Here is a 20,020-nt window from a genome sequence, read left to right as displayed (position 1 = left end):
ATTTTGAGTCATTTTTCACAAGATTAATATTGTACTAGCTCCTATAATATTAATTTTAATTAAGAGTGTGCTTTGGATATAAATCCTTGGGAGAGATCCTACACTTGGATCTTTGTTCATCCAAAAGGAAAGCTCAAGAACAAAAGAAAAGGAGATTTCTTTTGTGCCCATTTGAACCGAAAATACAATGTAAGAATAATGTTTCTTCCTTATTTGTTTTAATGTTTGCATGCATAAGATCAACCTTTAATTTTATGACAAATTAAATATGAACATATATGAATATGTAAGTGTATAGATCTACATTTCCTTCAATCGGTATCATGAGCCATGGTTGTTTGCATGCAAATCGGTTAAAAGTTTTTCCGAGTTTAAGAATAACATATAAAACTTGTAAAATTTGTGTTATTATGAGATATCACGAAATTAATCCATGCATGTTAAAATTTCTGATCCTAAAATGTTTTAGGATATTTTTGGTTAATTTACGGATTTTTATTGTTCATATTATACAATAATGGCATTTAAATATGATTTTATGAGTAAAAATGTCATTTTCGGTCTAAAATTAGCTATACTTCGAATTTTCCAGTGATTTTTGGATATGTTGTCACATATATTATTTTGAGATAACCTGTAAATTTTCATAATTTTTGGACTAGTTATGCTCGAAAAATGGATTTTTCATTATTAAATTCGGATTTAGGTGAAAAATAGGTTAATATGAGTTAAATTTCGAATCTGGTCATAGAAATTTAATATGTTGTCACATGCAATTTTACAAGATGTGTGTAAAATAATTGGCTATAAAGAAGTCTTTTTGCATGATTTATGGATTTTTGAAGAAAAATAGCATAAATAGTGACATTATTAGTGAAAAGTTAATAAAACATAATCTATGACTTAGGAAAAACATCTAATGTTGCATTTTATTATCTTTTTCAGATCTAAAATTGAAAAGTTAATGAATATAATTTTTCACATGTTTTTATGATTATTTTGTTAAAAATCGATAAACCGCAACATTGTTTTTCCGGAAAAATGTCGAAATTTTTAACCTAAGTTTTTGAACATTATGAGTGTCATGGTATTTTTTCCAGAATGTTCATGAGTTTAAATTTCAAATTTTGAATTTATTTGAAATTTTGTGATTTATTTGAAGTTTATAGCTTATTTTTGTAATTTTTTAGTCCATTAATGAACAATTTTATAAATATGAGTTAATTATGGTCAAATTATTAGTGAAGACTAAATTTTGAGTCCTAAGAGGTTAGGGTAATTAACTTATGCATAAATATGAATTTATGTATTTTTTGTGATTGTAAAATGTTGAAATCACGCAAATCCGTAAAAACCGAGTAATATACGATATTGGCTAATTAAAGGCGATTTAGCATAAAATTGGGCATGTTCATACATATTATAATGCTGCATTTTCTTTATGATTGTCATAATTTTAATTTATGTAATTTTGAATTATGTAATTTTACTTAGTATGGCCTTAGTTTTTAATTGATATTACCCGAAATGTATGGGAATATCGATTCGGTTGTAATTTTTATTGTGATCTCGTATCACCGTTTTGTAATTTAATAGATTTATTTTATATTAGTTACAAATGTATAATAGGAAATTATGTAATTTGTTATGTAATTTTATTTATCTCGGAGTTCCCAAAGACGGATTTCTTCAAGATGGCGATACATAAAGACGGTGTTACCTCGAGATGCGTGCCACAACCGAAGTTCAAGGGACCAAAGGAGTTGGTTTCCGAATATGTAATAGTTAAATAGTTTTTCTATTTTAGGAAGGCCATACTAGGATTTATTTTTATGTTTGCATTTTATTTATATGTCGCATGCATCGCTAAATCGCCATAACTAAAACATGCATCATCTTTTATCGAGTACATCGACCGTGTCAATTATAATTATCGTAGTTCACCGCTTAAGTTCACTTAAAACGTGATAGATAATAAATTGACATGACCTCTCGCTAAAACAAACAATTGAGACTTAGCCTTACCAAATAGTAGAAACCATGAAAACCTATTTCGCGAGGGAGTGCACTCGGCCCTACCGGGGTACAAACCTTGTTACGTAGGGGAAGTGGGTGATGAATGTTAATCCACCGAATTCATGTTGATAAGGGATGAATCGGCCCTACCGTGCCCAAGTTAATATGGATTTGGATCATGGACACATTTATTCGAAATTTGGATTGCACTCAACAAAAGTTTTTGACAAGGGATGTATCGGCCCTACCGTGCCCTTGTCGGATGTGTTTTGGGCTAAAGATAAAAGTTAATGTAATTTTATCGACCAAGAGTTCTAAAAGTAGAATCGATTAAAGCGTTAATCCACCGAGTTATATTGATAAGGGATGAATCGGCCCTACCGTGCCCAAGTTAATATGAATTTGGGTCTTGGAATCATTTATCATAGTTGGGTAGAGGTCACTATGTAAATGCTTTACTTGTTATCTACAAGTATTATTAAAACGATAAATGTTAAGTTTTCCTTTTTCCGTTATCATATTGTTCTAATTCTTCACCACTATCATATACGATATCATTTCGATTTTTGATTCAAATCTCCATTAAAACATCATAACTAAAGACAAAATTTGAATTTTTTTTTTTCTAAAAACCTCGTTTTATCCATTGCTAAGGATCTCTTGTAAAGAGTATAGATTAAAGTTATTCATTATCAAACAGGTTTTTGATTCTTGACTAACACATCTACTTACAATGGATTATTTTTCATATACTTAATTGAATTAAGTACCTTGAAGCGATAAATTGTTTTGGTAATTAGATTTGTAAGAATTCGTAATTGACCAAAATAACGCAACCACTTCAATGAAAGTTTTAAGACTAAAACGAACAAATGAAGAGTAATCTTCATGAATTCAATTTTGCTTCTCAAAGCAAAGACTCATTGAAATGAGTGGGAGCATTCTCTTAAACCGTTAAGATGAGGACGAGGTTCAAGAAGTAAAGATTATAATGGAATTGATACAAGGTAATGTTAAAGGTAAAGTTGTTGAGAATGACGATACTAAACCTATCAATCCCGACCGATAAAGTTTCCATTGTCTTAAATGTTGGACACTAGAAAGGAAACTACCCCAAATTATTGAAGAATCAACAAATTAGTTGTGGGACATCTAATAGGATCTTCTTCTTTAAATGTTTATATGATTGACATAAATTTTGCTAGTACCACTTCGTCAATATTAGAAACCGGTGGTGGTTTACATGATTTTACTTGATACATAGAATGATTAGAATATAACGACTAGCAACAATGATATTGAGAGATAGAGTCATTGTGTACTAAATCTAGTTTTTGGGTTTTGGAGTTATACTTAATTGTGACTATTAAGTACATAAACTCTAAATGAGAATATAAACTTGTTAAGATACAAAAGAGGTTTCACTTTTGTGACCCTATACACCACGATTTGATATATGGCTAGCCCATTATCAAGGTAATAATATTCTAAACCAAACTAGAACGATATATCATGAAGATGATGCAAGACTCAAATTGGTAACCCAAGATTAAACCTTAAATTTTGGAATGATGAACGCAAAGAGTTATCGAGTACTCTTGAAACCATTAGATCGTTAATAGTATATGCGTATCTTGTATTCAAAGCAAGATGTCTCGTGCCTTTTGGTTGAAAAGGAGATCGAGGTTGTAAATCATCGATCCAAAATAGGTTGATCATTTTCTTTTACCAACGATTTAAGTTGACACTAATATGTTCACTTAATAAGGTAAATAGAGAAATCTTTGAAGAATTTCAAAGAGTTCAAGGAATCACGATTTAGTCGTGATGGGATTATCAAAGTGAAGACTTTGATATAAGCCAAAGGAAATGTGATATAGTATCACAAGTTAATCTCTCTTAGCACGCATTATGGAATAATGTGTGGTTGGATAAGAAATCAAACGCTATTCGATATGGTTTGAACTTCAATCAAGTTACTTTGAGTTACTTGATCCTTTTGGGGATATTATCATTTTTGTCTAAATTATTTTTTCCACTAAATCGAATCATATGAGATATGAAATGGTAAGGGTACCATGTTTGTAAGTTTTCACAAGAAAAAAATGCTCATTTTTCCTTTTCAATTATCACGAGTACGACGGGTTTGCGGCTCATGAAGCTGTCTTTCTAAAATACAAGTTTATTTCTAGAAGACAGAGTGGGAGAAATTATTCAAAGAGCCACAAAGATGTTATGTCGCAAGAAACTGGTCTTTCTTGGCTACATGAGATCTTTTGTGTAAGACGTTGTTTCTTTAAAACCTAGGAGGTTAAAGTTCGTCACTTGTTGAAAATGATGAATTCATGCTACTTTTAAGAAAGCAAAGAGCTTATAACTTACAAGAGAAATCGTTTGATTCAAATTGATTACTTCTAGAAAGTAATGAACATATGACTTACATGAGAGTGTTTAAGTCACAACTCACTAAAAGGCTTAGAGCCAAGAAAATCCAATATAAAAGGCTTGATTAGTTGCAAAGGGTTTTGCACTAATAAAGAGAGATATCAAGGTTTGATTGGTTGCAAAGGGTTTTGCACCAGTTGAAATGCTTAAGTCTATTTGGATCTTCTTAGGGATTGTGTTTCATTATGAGGTTATGAAATACATAGCGAGTGAATCTAAAACCCACTTCTTCAATAGAAGGAATGTATTCAATACATGTCTTGAGTTTAGTAGATTCTTGCAATCCTAAGATAATGTGAAACTTAAGAGAGGGTCTTAAGTAGGACATCAATGAGTTAGAATCAACATTTTGATCATGTGATAAAACATTTCTCGATAAGTCGAGAAGTTGTGTTTATACATGAAGTTTAGTGGGAGTTACGGAAATTTTAATTAGTCCGATATGTGGATGACATATTGATCATTGAGAATGATTTAAGACTTTTGGAGTAATATAATACATCTTTAATATCTAGATTTATGTAGATAAATCCACGTGATATTAGCGTCAATAAGAAGTCTTATGTTGATAAGATTCATGACTAGTTCAATTAAATTGAACATATTTGATTGATTTCATTTGCTTCCGCTGCCGAATCAATTAAAAGAAATGATGTATAACACTTCATATGCTTTGAGTATGATGAATTGTTTCCAAAATCGAATTTTAAGTAATCTTTGCCAAATTAGCCATAAAGATTACCCTTAAGTGCTTGCAGAAGCATTAAGGCTATGATGCAAAGTGTTTATGATGCAATTTTGTGTAAAGGTGTTACACAAGCAACAATTGACAATTGTGATTGCGCATGGTTTCCGACAAAACCATAATCAAAACACATTAGGATGGTTAAGATACCATTGTGGCTATGTTAATTAAGAAGTAGATTTTCTAGAATCGTTCTAGGCAATAAAGAATAATGAGAAATATTTACAACGGAAATCGAGTACACTTGCAATCATGAGATGTGCATGAGGAAGAGTCCCACATACTGTGAAAACAGTGGGAGCTATTCTTAGGCTAGAGGGCTGGTGCGATTCCGCTCGTATTCACAATTAAAGATGTGGTCGTTGGGTCACGGTCGAATCAAAACACAATTTGTAACTTCACAAACAACTCTACAATTAGTAAAGAGGCAAGTAAAGGTCGGATCCCAAGGGACGGGAGTTGAAATGAGATTTCTATTGCAACTAGTGGTGTCTAAGGGGTGTCACAATTTGGGTTGATGTAGAAGGTCACTAAACTAAGATAGCAATGAAAATAAACAAGCAAGATGAATTAAAGGGGTGTAAACAATTGATTAAAGGCACTAGGGTGTCATGGGATCATAGGGGAATCATGGGATATGATCATACAAACATGTTCTCAAATTATAAGCAAGCAATTATTGTTGTGATGGATTGAGTTGGGTTATATCTTACAATCCAAGGAAAGTTTGGGTCCCGGAGCCGAATCGATTAGATTGTACAACACCTACAAGTTGACTTAATCTTCCCTACTCAACAACATGCATGGTCTAATGAGACTCGAGTTGGGTTATGTCTTATAAGTCTCATTGAAAAGATAGGTGATGATAGTAAATGCAAGGATTCATAGGCTTAGCATTTCATCAAACATAACATGTGCATGAGTTGAGATCAAAACAAGCAAGCAAATAAACCATGAAAGCATATTAATTTAAGCATGAATCATTCCCCGTGTTGGTTTCCCCTAATCACCCATTAAACCCTAGCTAAGAGACTACTCACTCATTATCATGTTGATCATGCTAGCAAGGTTGTCAATCATACCAACAAAATGAAACATGATGAATAAATGAAAGTAATTAACAATAATTAAAAAGGGATTAAGAGATTATACCTACTAATGATTCCAATAATAAAGCAAAGATAATAGAAATACTTGATGTTTGATTGAGAGGTTGTCAATCTCCCAATAATAACCCAAATAATCTTCAATTACCCAAAATAAAGGATGAACAAGAGAGAGATTAAAGAACTAAAACTTGGATTAAAACTTGATTAATACTTGATTACAATATTAAAGAGAGATTTGATTGATATTAACTATACTAATTATTGATAAGAAGAACATGCTCCTCTAATTAGACTAATGGGGTATTTATAGTGAAAATTAGGGAGGATGCATTAGGGTTAACTAAGGGCTAAACTAGTAATTACACTTTTTAGATTGAGCAAGGAGGACCCGGTATTTTGCGAGAGAAGGGCTTCTTTCTTCGTAGCTTGGAGAAGACAATTCGTGTTGGAGCCGAATCCGGGCGGAATAAGGTCGGGACGGGCGGATTCTGGCGGTGGGGTCCGAGCGGATTCAAGGGAATCCGGGCGGATTGTGGAGGTGGAATCCGAGCGGAATAGAGCAAAGCCGCTCGGATTGTGTAGCTGCGGGACGGACGGATTGGTGACAATCCGCTCGGATTTGTCACTCAGCAACATATCTTCTTCTTTTCTTCCCTTTTCTTCATAAATTCCTTGGGGATTTCCTTGGGGACTCAAGGATCCTTTCTCAACATTGCTCTTCTTCTATAATATGTACAAAGGCCTTCTAATCTTGTCTCTCCTTGATGCTTGGTCATTGGATTCGATCAATTTAGCCTTGTTTTGCCTCGAAAATGCAAGATTCTTACTCCTTTCCTACCAAGGGATCAAAATCACAAAGAATATGCAAAACAAAGAACTAAAGATAGTAAATGACCCAAATATGCACTAAAAAGCATGGGAACGAGGCTAATTCGGGGACTAAATGTGCGTTAATTATGGTCACATCAAATATCCCCAAACCGAACCTTTGCTCGTCCCGAGTAAAGAGGTGACAAAGACTAGGACCAATACTAACCTATCCTAATATTAATAGCCGATATGAGACAATTAGCGGGTCTCACTCCGCCCCTTCAACTCACAACAAGACAACCATGAGGTAGGATGCCTTCTTGCAAGGCAAGGTGGGTCTTGCCAAAATGGCGACACATCCAAACATTAAGCACACAAAATCACATAATGGATGCATCTACAAAAAGAATAGCCACTTTCCTCATCTAAGTGGCGGAAATTATCTACAAGGGAAGCAATTCAAGGGTACACACTCCTTCATAGATGCAATTTCTTCAAACTACTAAGCCTAGAAGGATACCAATAAATCACCTCCAAATTGTGTCAAGCTAGGGTACCTTTGTCCTCAATCGTTAAATGATTTTGTCAAGAGTAGACTCCCTATGGTGTTAGAAACACTGGAGGATCGCGGAATTCCCTCTCTTGCCTAGACAAGAAGAAGGGTCGTCCCCTCTCTACCATGCACAAAAATGGATACGATGGATAAAGGGATCAATAGAATTTGAGTTTCATTTGGGAGTTTGCTTTGTTGTTGTTTTTCCCCCCAATTTCTTGTGGCATATAACATTTGAGAACACTTTCTTGCCATTTCTTTTTGATTTTTGGCATTTCAACACTTGACAACTTTTCAACTTTTTGCATTTCTTTTGAACATTTTCAAAGTCACCCCATATGTAGGGAGGGTGGCTTATATTTGAAGCTTTAGGAGTCTATTTTTGCTCCTCTTTTCTTTTGATGCATTTTGCAAACTTTTTCTTTTCATTTCATTTCTTGAACTCAAATTGATTTCTTTTTGTGCCCATTCCCTTTTGTTGACAAAAATGTATGGTAGAACATGGATGATTGATGGATGGATGGATGGATGGATGGATGCATGGTTTCAAGGGTCACCTTGGAATAAACGGTAGCCAAGGAGTTATCACACCACAAGGTACTCTTGACTAGGCCTTAATCCATGGGTCAAAGGATACTAGCATGACACATCCTAGGGTGTTTTACAAGCATTCTAACAAGCAAAATCTTAAGAACAAAAAGCATCTACTAGGGCCTATATACACTTGTCAAGTTTCCCAAGTAGACGGTTTCGCAAAATTTTCTAACATGCAAACTACATGCCATGATGCAACTAATATAAACATCATAATGCAATTGATTCTACCAACTAGTATGCCAAATAATCTAAATGCAAGTCCTAAGTTCACATTGTTTATACCGCATCAATCAAAATAAAGCCACATAGTCATTAACATAAAGAGGAAAAAGGAGATTGGAAAGATCATACCATGCGGTCTTCAATATCCTCATGTCTCGGATGTGGCGTAGTCGATCAATGTGAACAAGGATGAACAAACATAATATATACAAGACAATTTATACAAAAGGAAATAAACATGTTTTTGGGTTTTCGATTTTTCAAATTTTTATGATTTTTTGAAATTTTTCAATTTTTTTGGATTTTTGAATAAGAGTTAAATGTTAGAATTCTCATCCCCACACTAATATGGGCATTGTCCTCAATGGCCAAAGTGATGGAAATTATGCAAAGATGATGCATGATTTCTACACTAAATGCAATCTATTCTAAGCTATACTACATGATGCATGGTTTTTGTTATGACGGAGAGGATAATTTAGATTACCTCCCGTTGTGTATGCATTAACTTCCCCAAACCGAGTGAGACACTATTGCTAATGTCCAAGGATGGGTGTAGTTCATGCACACACTATGCAATGCATGAAACTATTTTGTCATTTTGGATTTTGAAAATGGGAACAATAAAATAAGAACACCTCAATGGTACCGAGGTGTGAGTCCTCTAAGGTGCTAGGACTACTCCAACAATGATCAAAATTATAATTAAAACAAAGAGAGAAATAGACAAACCATGAGAGGGTAGGAGTCTCCAAGGCTTGCTAGTCTTCCATCATGCTATCATCATCATCACTTTCCTCATTAGAAGTGGCCACATTGCCACTTCTCTTGTCATTTGCTTCTTCACTTTCTTCCTCATCTTCCTCATCATCATCTTCACCATCCTCTCCTCCTTCTTCACTTGCCTCTTCACCAATGTTATCATCAACTTCTTCATCATTACCAACAACCTCATTGTCACCCAAAACGACCCTAGATGCACCCGAAAATAGGACTTCTCTATCCGCCCAACTAGGCAAAGGACAAGATGGATCAAGGAGTCCTTGCCTAGCTAAATGTAGGAGGGGTGGATATTGAGCCAAGTAAGCATTTTTCCGATCTTCAAAGGCTTGCTTGTGCATTGCTTTGCATGAGAAGAGTCACATAATCTTTTCTAACTTCAACTCCTTCCGGCTTGAACTCTTCATACTCAAAAGGGTAAGGTGGTATGACAATGGAAGAGGAGGGCATTTCAAGATCACCCTTTTGTTGTTGAATAATATACTCGGCTTCTTCGGAAAGGGGAAGTAGATAATTGGTCCGGTGGACGCTTAGACGACAAATCTTCGAAGGCAAGGTGAACGATCTAGCTTCACTAGTGAGCCATCCATACTTAGTGTCAAGGGGGTTATGGGCAACCCACTTGTACTTGTGTATCATAGTATGCATATCAACAAGATGGCCACCCTCCTTTGCTTTGTACTTGTTATCCTTATTGAAGTTAGGATCAAAGTGCTTAGCTAGGATAGTGACTAGGCCGCCATTGACAATAACGGTATTGCCCTTCTTCCCACAATCAATATTGAGCCATCTATCTACCAAGAGCCTCAAAGAATTGTAAGGCTTGGTGTGTACTCTTCCAATATTCAAAGTCGACTCAAGAAGAATAAAATCAAGTTTGGTGAAATGGTTGGTATCTTTCCTTGCAATTATGGTGTTTCCCATGACCTTGTGCCATACTCTTATGCCCGGATGGTGGACTAAAAGAGCACGACTCGCATGAAAGCTCTCAAATTTCCTTCCGGAAATTGCCTCCCAAAGAGGGTCGGGGTCATACTTTCCATAATTCTTGAAATATCGCGGTTCATCACTAAGACCCAAAATTCCACTCAATTCCCTAAAGGAAATGCGTCTACTAACATTAGCTAGACGAAACTCGAGATTTTCCCTATTCTCAACTTTGGTGACTTTCAAAGAACTCAAAAATTCCAAGGTAAGGGAGGGGTATGTCAATTCCTTTGTTTCAAACAATTTCTTCAACCCCATGGCATTGAAAAAGGCTCTAGTTTGCTCTAAGACACCCAATTTTTATAAGGTATCTTCACATATGAACTTGGTGGATTGTAATGACTTCATAGCAAACTTGACAAAGGTGTTTCTATGGGTATCGGAAATAAAAGTTACCTCCGGATAATGCAAAAGTTGATCAATTTCCGGAGTAGAAGGTGTTGTTGCTCCCATAGAAGGTTGTTGTTGTTGTTGCACTTCCAAGTTTGGTGTTGCTACCACCATAGCCAATGCTTTCTTTGTTTGAAGAGCCTTTTGCCTTTGTGAGAGTGCCTTAGCCTTTGGTGCCTTTGTTGGTCCCTTAGTCCTTGCCATTGATGAATTAAACCAAGAAAAGAATGAAAAATCTTCAATTTGTAGTGAACCCAAGTCGATTTAAAGGTGAAAGGCCTTGCCTTTATAAATTCAAAAATCGACTCAAATGTTGAAGCTTTTGTGCTTGGTTTTGATTTTTGATGAAGGAGGAGTGATTAATTTGTTGTTGAAAGGATGATTTGATTTGTTTTTGTGAATGTTGTTGAGGGTTTTTGTTTTTGTGATGGAGAGAATGAGGGTTTTGATGGTTTGGATAGTGTTTATGAATGAATGAATGAAGGGGGGGGGGGTTTATAGAGACCGAAATTTTCGAATCTGCAGGAGCAATCCGTGCGGATTCTGCCTAATCCGTGCGGATTCTGCTCTTTCTGGGCTTTACAAAACTCGCCTAAAGACGGGCGGATTCGGTGGAAGACGCTCGGATTTGCTTGACACGGGACGGGCGGATTCTGTTGAAGACGGACGGATTTCAGTCCAGGAAATTTTTCTTGTTTTCCTCAGCTGCAAAGACGGACGTCTTTCTTTCAAGACGGGCGGATTCTTCAAGACGGGCGGATTTCTGCTCAGAACGCCCGGATTCAGTCACAGTCAAGAAATTTTCAAAATTCAGCTCAGTTCAGGACGGGCGGATTTTCTGCAATACGCTCGGATTCTTCAAGACGGGCGGATTCTTTCCCTGTGTACACGGATTCAGTTCCATCCGTGCACAATGCAATTCCCTTATCATTCTTCTATTATTTCTTCAACTCTTGTGTTCTTCATTGTGGGGGCACTACTAAGGCATGAATAGCCTAGGCAATTGCCATCCCCACACTAAGGTTAAGCACTACACATCAATTGAAATTGTTAGTCCCTCCCTCAATTCTCTCAAACATGACAATTATCTTGATCAAAGTAAATAAAGTAAATCCAAAGATGACAAAAATGCAATACAAGAATTGAAATGCGAGTTAGGGAGTTAGAAATATTTACAAGTGGTGGTTTAGGGGGGACTCCACCAAACTCTCATTCTTGATGAGATGTCAAGGGGGCATGTTCAAGGTGTTGTTGATGTTGCTCAACACCTTGAAGAAGTAATCAAAAGCTTGTTCATTATCATGGTAGAGGTCTTCAATAGACCTTTGCCCTTGTTGTCGATCTTGATCAATAGCATGTCCAATATAGGGATTAAAAATCCCTTCAAATTCGTCATCCCAAAAACCACAAACTTCATTAAGTTGATCATTGAAAATCTCTTGTTTTGATGGGGACAATTCTTCCAATTTCTTCCCTTGGCCAATGAGGCCATCTTCTTCTTCCTTGATTGATTTTGATGAGCTTTGCAAGCTCCCCTTGTCACAATTCACTTGCTCTTTGAATGGAGCATCTTCAATTTTCTTCTTCCATTGGAGTTCCGATTTCTTCCTCTCATCCTTTCGACAATAATGATCAATCATGAAACATGGCTCATGCAAATGGGGAGCTCTCATGGTCTTATCAAGTTTAAAGTTATGCTTTCATCTCCCACTTCTAGAGTGAGCTCACCATGTTTCACATCAATCACCGCACCCGCGGTGTGTAGGAAAGGTCTTCCTAGAATGATCGCAATGTTGGAATCTTCCTCCATATCAACAATGACAAAGTCCACCGGGATGAAAAACTTCCCAATTCGCACGGGGACATCTTCCCATATCCCTAATGGTGTCTTCGTCGATCTATCGGCCATTTGGAGTGTGATATTGGTGCATTTAAGCTCTCCCATCCCCAACCTTTTACTCACCGAGTACGGCATAACACTCACACTAGCCCCTAGATCACATAAGGCTTTGTTGATCGTTGTGTCGCCAATGGTACACGGTATTGAGAAGCTTCCCGGATCCTTTAGTTTTGGAGGTGAACTCCCTTGAAGTATTGCACTACTCACCTTAGTGAAGGCGATAGTCTCAAGTTTCCGGATTGACTTCTTCTTTGTGAGGATATCTTTCATGTATTTCGCATAGGCCGGTACGTGATTGATTAATTCCGTGAAAGGAATTGAGACTTCCAAATTCTTCACAATTTCCATAAACTTTCCAAGTTGGTCATCAAATTTGGGCTTGGCTTGACGACTTGGAAAAGGAAGTCTAATCACAATGGGCTCCTTCTCCTTGGCCTTGTCTTCATTTTTCTTTGAAACTTCTTCTTTTGATTGTTCTCCAACCTTGGAGTTTTGCACAACTTCTTCCTTTTCACTAGCTTCCACAACTTCATCCTCAACTTGCTTCTTCGGTGCTTCATACCTTGTGCCACTCCTCAAGTGAATAGCACTAACCGTTTCATGTCTAGGGGGATTACTTTGAGGTGGTAATTGCCCCTTTTGTCTTTGTGAGCTTGAAGATGCTAGTTGAGTCAATTGGGTTTCCAACATCTTGGTGTGAGCTAGAATGTTGTTGATGGTGATTTCCTTTGCTTGACTATCTTTTTGCATTTGAGTGAAAAACTCTTGTTGATTCTTTTGCATTTGGAGGACCGCTTTTTGGACATCCAAACCTTGGTCATGTTGTTGATTGTATGGATTTTGATTTTGATAACTTTGGTTTTGGTTGTAAAAGGGTCTTTGGTTTTGATTTCTCATGGGTGGTGAAGTGTATGTTGTTTGAGGATTTTGAACATTTTGGCTTTTGTATGAGAGATTTGGATGGAACTTGGTATTCTCATTGTAAAAATTTGAATAAGGGGCACCGCTTTTATATGCTTGGAAAGCATTAACTTGTTCGGTTGTTCCCCTACACTCACTTGGGTCATGACCCAAAGTTCCACAATTCTCACATATCCCACTTGGGATTGATGAAGATGTCGTCATGGCATTGACATGATGCTTTGGTGATTTTGAGACTTCTTCAAGTCTAGCCATTACGTTTTCGAACTTCAAGTTGATAGTATCGATATGGGAGCTTAGTTGGGCACCTAATTGAGTAACGGCGTCCACTTCGTGCTTTCCTCCTCTAGTAGCCTTGCGAGGCCTACTATATTGTGAATTGTGGATTGACATCTCTTCAATTTTGCTCCAAGTTTGGTTGTCATCAACCTCGGTGAACATCCCATTCGATCCCATATTAAGGATATTTCTTGAGTCTTCATAAAGACCGTTCCAAAACTGTTGAACCAAGAACCATTCGCTAAGTCCATGATGAGGACATGAGCGACAAATTCCTTTGAAACGCTCCCAAGCTTCATACAAAGATTCTTCATCCCTTTGCTTAAAACCCGTAATTTGAGCTCTTAGCATGTTAGTCTTTTCCGGTGGGTAGAATTTTTTGTAGAAAGCTAGAGCCAACTTCTTCCAAGAGTCTATTCCGAGAGTAGCCTTATCAAGGCCTTTCAACCATTGTTTGGCGGTGCCAATTAGAGAAAATGGAAATAAGACCCATCTAATTTGGTCTTGAGTTACACCGGTTTGTGAGATCGCATCACAATAGTCACAAAAAGCCTCCATATGAGAATGAGGGTCTTCACTAGGCATCCCCCCAAATTGGCTTCTTTCAACTAATTGGATAAAGGCGGATTTGGCAATAAAATTTCCGGTTAGATGTTGTGGTGTAGGAGTACCATTGGGTAGGTTCTCCTCGGTGGGTACGGAATGTGACGAGAATTTAGGCATTGTAGGTGGATTTTGTGGGGTATTGTGTAATGGGTTCTCTTCTCCTTCTATTGCGAAAGGATTGACAAACTCACTAGTGGGTTGAACAACTTCACTAATACCTCTCAAATTCCTCCTAACAAGTCTCCTATTGTTCGTCAAGGTTCTTTCGATTTCACGGTCAAAAGGTACCAAGTCACCTTGTGACCTTCTTGACATGCAAAATATCAAACAACTCGAAAATAATTAGAACAAACCTTGAGGAGTTTTACTTCCCCAAGGCGAAGAAAGACACAACTAATAACAATAAAAAGAAATCTAAATCAAACAAACACCGTCCCCGGCAACGGCGCCATTTTTGGTGCGATTCCGCTCGTATTCACAATTAAAGATGTGGTCGTTGGGTCACGGTCGAATCAAAACACAATTTGTAACTTCACAAACAACTCTACAATTAGTAAAGAGGCAAGTAAAGGTCGGATCCCAAGGGACGGGAGTTGAAATGAGATTTCTATTGCAACTAGTGGTGTCTAAGGGGTGTCACAATTTGGGTTGATGTAGAAGGTCACTAAACTAAGATAGCAATGAAAATAAACAAGCAAGATGAATTAAAGGGGTGTAAACAATTGATTAAAGGCACTAGGGTGTCATGGGATCATAGGGGAATCATGGGATATGATCATACAAACATGTTCTCAAATTATAAGCAAGCAATTATTGTTGTGATGGATTGAGTTGGGTTATATCTTACAATCCTAGGAAAGTTTGGGTCCCGGAGCCGAATCGATTAGATTGTACAACACCTACAAGTCGACTTAATCTTCCCTACTCAACAACATGCATGGTCTAATGAGACTCGAGTTGGGTTATGTCTTACAAGTCTCATTGAAAAGATAGGTGATGATAGTAAATGCAAGGATTCATAGGCTTAGCATTTCATCAAACATAACATGTGCATGAGTTGAGATCAAAACAAGCAAGCAAATAAACCATGAAAGCATATTAATTTAAGCATGAATCATTCCCCATGTTGGTTTCCCCTAATCACCCATTAAACCCTAGCTAAGAGACTACTCACTCATTATCATGTTGATCATGCTAGCAAGGTTGTCAATCATACCAACAAAATGAAACATGATGAATAAATGAAAGTAATTAACAATAATTAAAAAGGGATTAAGAGATTATACCTACTAATGATTCCAATAATAAAGCAAAGATAATAGAAATACTTGATGTTTGATTGAGAGGTTGTCAATCTCCCAATAATAACCCAAATAATCTTCAATTACCCAAAATAAAGGATGAACAAGAGAGAGATTAAAGAACTAAAACTTGGATTAAAACTTGATTAATACTTGATTACAATATTAAAGAGAGATTTGATTGATATTAACTATACTAATTATTGATAAGAAGAACATGCTCCTCTAATTAGACTAATGGGGTATTTATAGTGAAAATTAGGGAGGATGCATTAGGGTTAACTAAGGGCTAAACTAGTAATTACACTTTTTAGATTGAGCAAGGAGGACCCGGTATTTTTCGAGAGAAGGGCTTCTTTCTTCGTAGCTTGGAGAAGACAATTCGTGCTGGAGCCGAATCCGGGCGGAATAAGGTCGGGACGGGCGGATTCTGGCGGTGGGGTCCGAGCGGATTCAAGGGAATCCGGGCGGATTGTGGAGGTGGAATCCGAGCGGAATAGAGCAAAGCCGCTCGGATTGTGTAGCTGCGGGACGGACGGATTGGTGACAATCCGCTCGGATTGTCACTCAGCAACATATCTTCTTCTTTTCTTCCCTTTTCTTCATAAATTCCTTGGGGATTTCCTTGGGGACTCAAGGATCCTTTCTCAACATTGCTCTTCTTCTATAATATGTACAAAGGCCTTCTAATCTTGTCTCTCCTTGATGCTTGGTCATTGGATTCGATCAATTTAGCCTTGTTTTGCCTCGAAAATGCAAGATTCTTACTCCTTCCTACCAAGGGATCGAAATCTCAAAGAATATGCAAAACAAAGAACTAAAGATAGTAAATGACCCAAATATGCACTAAAAAGCATGGGAACGAGGCTAATTCGGGGACTAAATGTGCGCTAATTATGGTCACATCAAGGGCCTATGTCTTGATTGGATCTCGACACGTACTCAGAAAGTTTTGTAATGCAAATGTATACATTACAAAGGAAAACGAGTATGTAGTAAGGTTGAGTAAGGTACAAGAAATTGATAAAACCTACTAACCAAAGCCTTCTCAAAGGCTAAACATGAAGAGTCATGTCATTTCAATTAAATTGAATTGAAATGAACAACTACATACAAGATCAAATTAGATTATAGAATATGAAATAGTAATCAGGCATTGACTATTCATATGTCACTACAACAAATCCCTTACATTTAAGACACTTTACCATCGACGCTTTAACAAAGCGTCAACCACATAATTCACTTTCCTTCCCTTTATGATGCGTTATTACGGCATTGGCTTTAGTAAAAGTTGAGCGCAATTTTTCATTTTATTAAAAAATTAAAAATCAGCCTAAATAGCACACCAATTATTTCCACCGCGCGCCTAACCCATCATCTTCCATAAGTTTCTCCCATTTTCATTAAAACAAAACCCTAGCTAATCAACTGGCATCTCCCATTTTCATTAAAAAATCGACAAACCGTTAATCTCACTGCTCAATCTAATCGATTCAACAACTCATTAATCATTTACTCGCGCATCAAAACACAAATTGGGGATTCATTCATAGCAATAGTCGATTCAATTGGGATTCATTCAATTTCCAGTTACAAATTAAGACAAAGGTTTGTTTACTTTCTTCATCATCAATTTGTTCAGTTTCGTTCAATTACAAAGTACTCCATACGTTATTACTGTCATCCGTGTGTTGAATTAGATTTTGGTATAATTAGATATTAGCGATTTCAAGTATCAAGTGTTGTTAATCCAGTTTCCCAACGGTTCTGGACTTTAATAAGTAATTATTGCTCTTGCTTCTATCTGTTATCGGATGCAAAGTACTCTATTTCTGTTACTACCACCTTGATGCTCAGTTATAGACGATAAATGGAGACGTGGGTAGTAACGGGTATACTTATTACTATATTATTTTTGAGATATTTTTTTCGTATATGCATTCAACGGATAGAACAATGTCCTACACACAAAGAAATCCCCAATAGATGCATTCAACTGATTTCTTATTCCAATACTTTTAATTCTAATTTGGTTTTTGGGTCTTTGCATAGTTTGCATTTTGATGGCAGTGTTAGCTTTTTTGAGCCCGTTTCGATAATGTGTTTTAGTAGGATGGAGTATAATTAATCATATTCATAATCAGATGCAATCAACCTGCTGTGAATCTAAGTTGGCTTTTATTGATTTTGTGATCTTGATTGTTGTTGTTGGCGCTTTCGGGTTTTTGCTCTTCCCTTACGTTATGTATACATATACTAAGCTTGATGAGATTACTAGTTTGGTATATTATGTTTTGGAAGATGAAATTTGTGAGAATCTTATTATATATGGGTCTTTGGGGGTTAGTATTGTGTGTGTAGCAATGGCTGCTTGGGCAATTGTCATGTGTACTACTCGAAAATGCCGTAATCCAAGTTGTCGGGGCCTTTGGAAGGCGGCCGAGTTTGATATACAGCTTGAGACTGAGGAATGTGTTAAGAACTCCAATCCTGTGGCTAAGGATGGTATTAAAAAGGGTTTATTTGAATTGCCTCGGGATCATCACCGTGAGCTAGAGGCCGATCTTAAGAAGATTGCACCGCCTAATGGAAGAGCGGTTCTTGTGTTTCGTGCCAGATGTGGATGTTTTATTTTGCAGAATATAATTTGACCAGTGTGATTTTTTGGTATGCAAGTAGCTTATTATCGACTCTCGTGCGATTTTCTCTAGAAGGTTGTTAGGGAGATTGAGATATTCAGATTCTGGAAATTGATTAGTGAAGTACTTCGTAGATAATTTCCAGAAGCGCTGTCTTGGCTGTAAAAAAAGGAAGATTAGAGACATGAAGTTTAATGTCACACGGCTCTAGAACTATGAACTTGTTATTTATTGTTCACTTTTTTCTGGTTGTAGTTGACTATGAGAGTGTTTTGGGCTTAGTGTAAAAGAGCACGTCTCAGGCATCCTTAAACCCAAGGTTTGCTGAAGCACCAGCCAAAATGCCGCCTTTTTTTAAGAAACCATGGCTAACAAGACGATTGCTACATAATTTTTATATTTTTACTCGTTAATCTCTTCATGTAGCTCCATTTTATGTACATTCTATTTCTGACCATGATATCTCTCTCTAAATCCAAAAAGGAAATAAGTTGCATCCCCTTTGCATGAGGCGTGCGCTTCATCTCATGCGTTGCACTTCATCGCCCTGCCCTTAAATTCAAATGTTTGTTTCCTTTTTGTGCATATAACTGAGCGAATCTAGGTTATTATTAGTACTAGCGGTCCTAGTCCTCGATAATTTAATAGGTAAACAAGTTGACATCCACTTCATTAGCTCATTGTTTGTTACTCGTAATCCATGTTCATTTGCATAAGTTGACATTGATAGTGGTGATTTTTTTTTTAAAGTACGGCTGAAACAAATTAGTACTCTATTCAATTATTTATTAGTTTGTTTTATTTTTTTCATACAGTAGACAGCGAATTTTGTCCGCGAGTTGATAGGAAGGATCAAATTAACCGCTTCAGCCAAAATTTGCAGGTGAGAATCCGACTTCTTAAAATAGTTCAGTAATTTATTTTATTTTCTGGTGAATACTCTTGCAACCCATTATTTTAATCTGTTTTGTATTGTTTCTAATTTTTCCTTGATCACTCGTGTTCTTAAAAGTAACTTCTAAGGTTACCTGTCTTTTGATTATGTCTTAATTCGCATTTCGGGTAGTTATGCTTCTCATAGATGATATTAGTGCAGTAAGTCCTGTATATTTGAGAGTAAACCTGTGAATTAGCTATGCTACTCAGATTCGATTATGTGTATCCGACAGGGTGTGCATTTAGGTGTAGGACCAAGACAGAATTCCCAAACACTTCTCAAACACTTGATCTCAGACCTAGTCATCAAAACAGAATTCCCAACAACCTCTCTGATGATGCGGAAGTGATCCCAAAGGATCCAGAATTACCAAATGCAGCCAAAGAGACTTCCAATTTAGAGAATGGTCATCAAACTAGATCCAATAATGTCCGAGAACTGTTCAAACCCACGCGTCGTAATTTAATGCCTGAATGGCCGGATGAAGTAGAATTTGACGAGGACGAGGATGTTGTAACAATAGGTAACGTTCTCCAGCTTTTAGTGTGCTTTTATAAATACTACCTTCGAGTCAATACTTTCAGTTTGCGTTTTATTTTGATACTTTTAGTGTGCATTTTTTTTTTGCGTTTTATTTTGATACTTTGTCTGCATTTTTTTAGATGCTGAAGGAAATTACGATTTGGTCAGTCACTTAATCCACCCTAATGATGTTTGGCATGCTAACGGCGTGAAGTACTTTGTCACTTTTAATGAGTTTTATCAACCACTGAAAAAAGG

The 20,020-nt window shown here is 36.7% G+C and overlaps 1 protein-coding gene and 1 non-coding gene across 2 annotated transcripts; both read left to right on the top strand.

The window, feature by feature from the left end:
- Positions 1-13,998: 13,998 nt before the first annotated feature.
- Positions 13,999-14,105, top strand: LOC141589373 (small nucleolar RNA R71). Its single transcript, XR_012520315.1, has one exon. It is a non-coding gene; the product is annotated as a small nucleolar RNA R71 (small nucleolar RNA).
- Positions 14,106-17,790: 3,685 nt separating this feature from the next.
- Positions 17,791-18,349, top strand: LOC141658853 (uncharacterized). The gene has a single exon (XM_074465628.1). It carries the CDS (start codon positions 17,809-17,811, stop codon positions 18,313-18,315), a length of 507 nt encoding a protein of 168 aa, XP_074321729.1. The 5' UTR covers positions 17,791-17,808; the 3' UTR covers positions 18,316-18,349.
- Positions 18,350-20,020: the final 1,671 nt, after the last annotated feature.

The sequence above is a fragment of the Silene latifolia genome, chromosome 6, assembly GCF_048544455.1.
Source record: "Silene latifolia isolate original U9 population chromosome 6, ASM4854445v1, whole genome shotgun sequence".
NCBI lineage: Eukaryota > Viridiplantae > Streptophyta > Magnoliopsida > Caryophyllales > Caryophyllaceae > Silene > Silene latifolia.
This window is presented reverse-complemented; position numbering and strand designations above follow the sequence as displayed.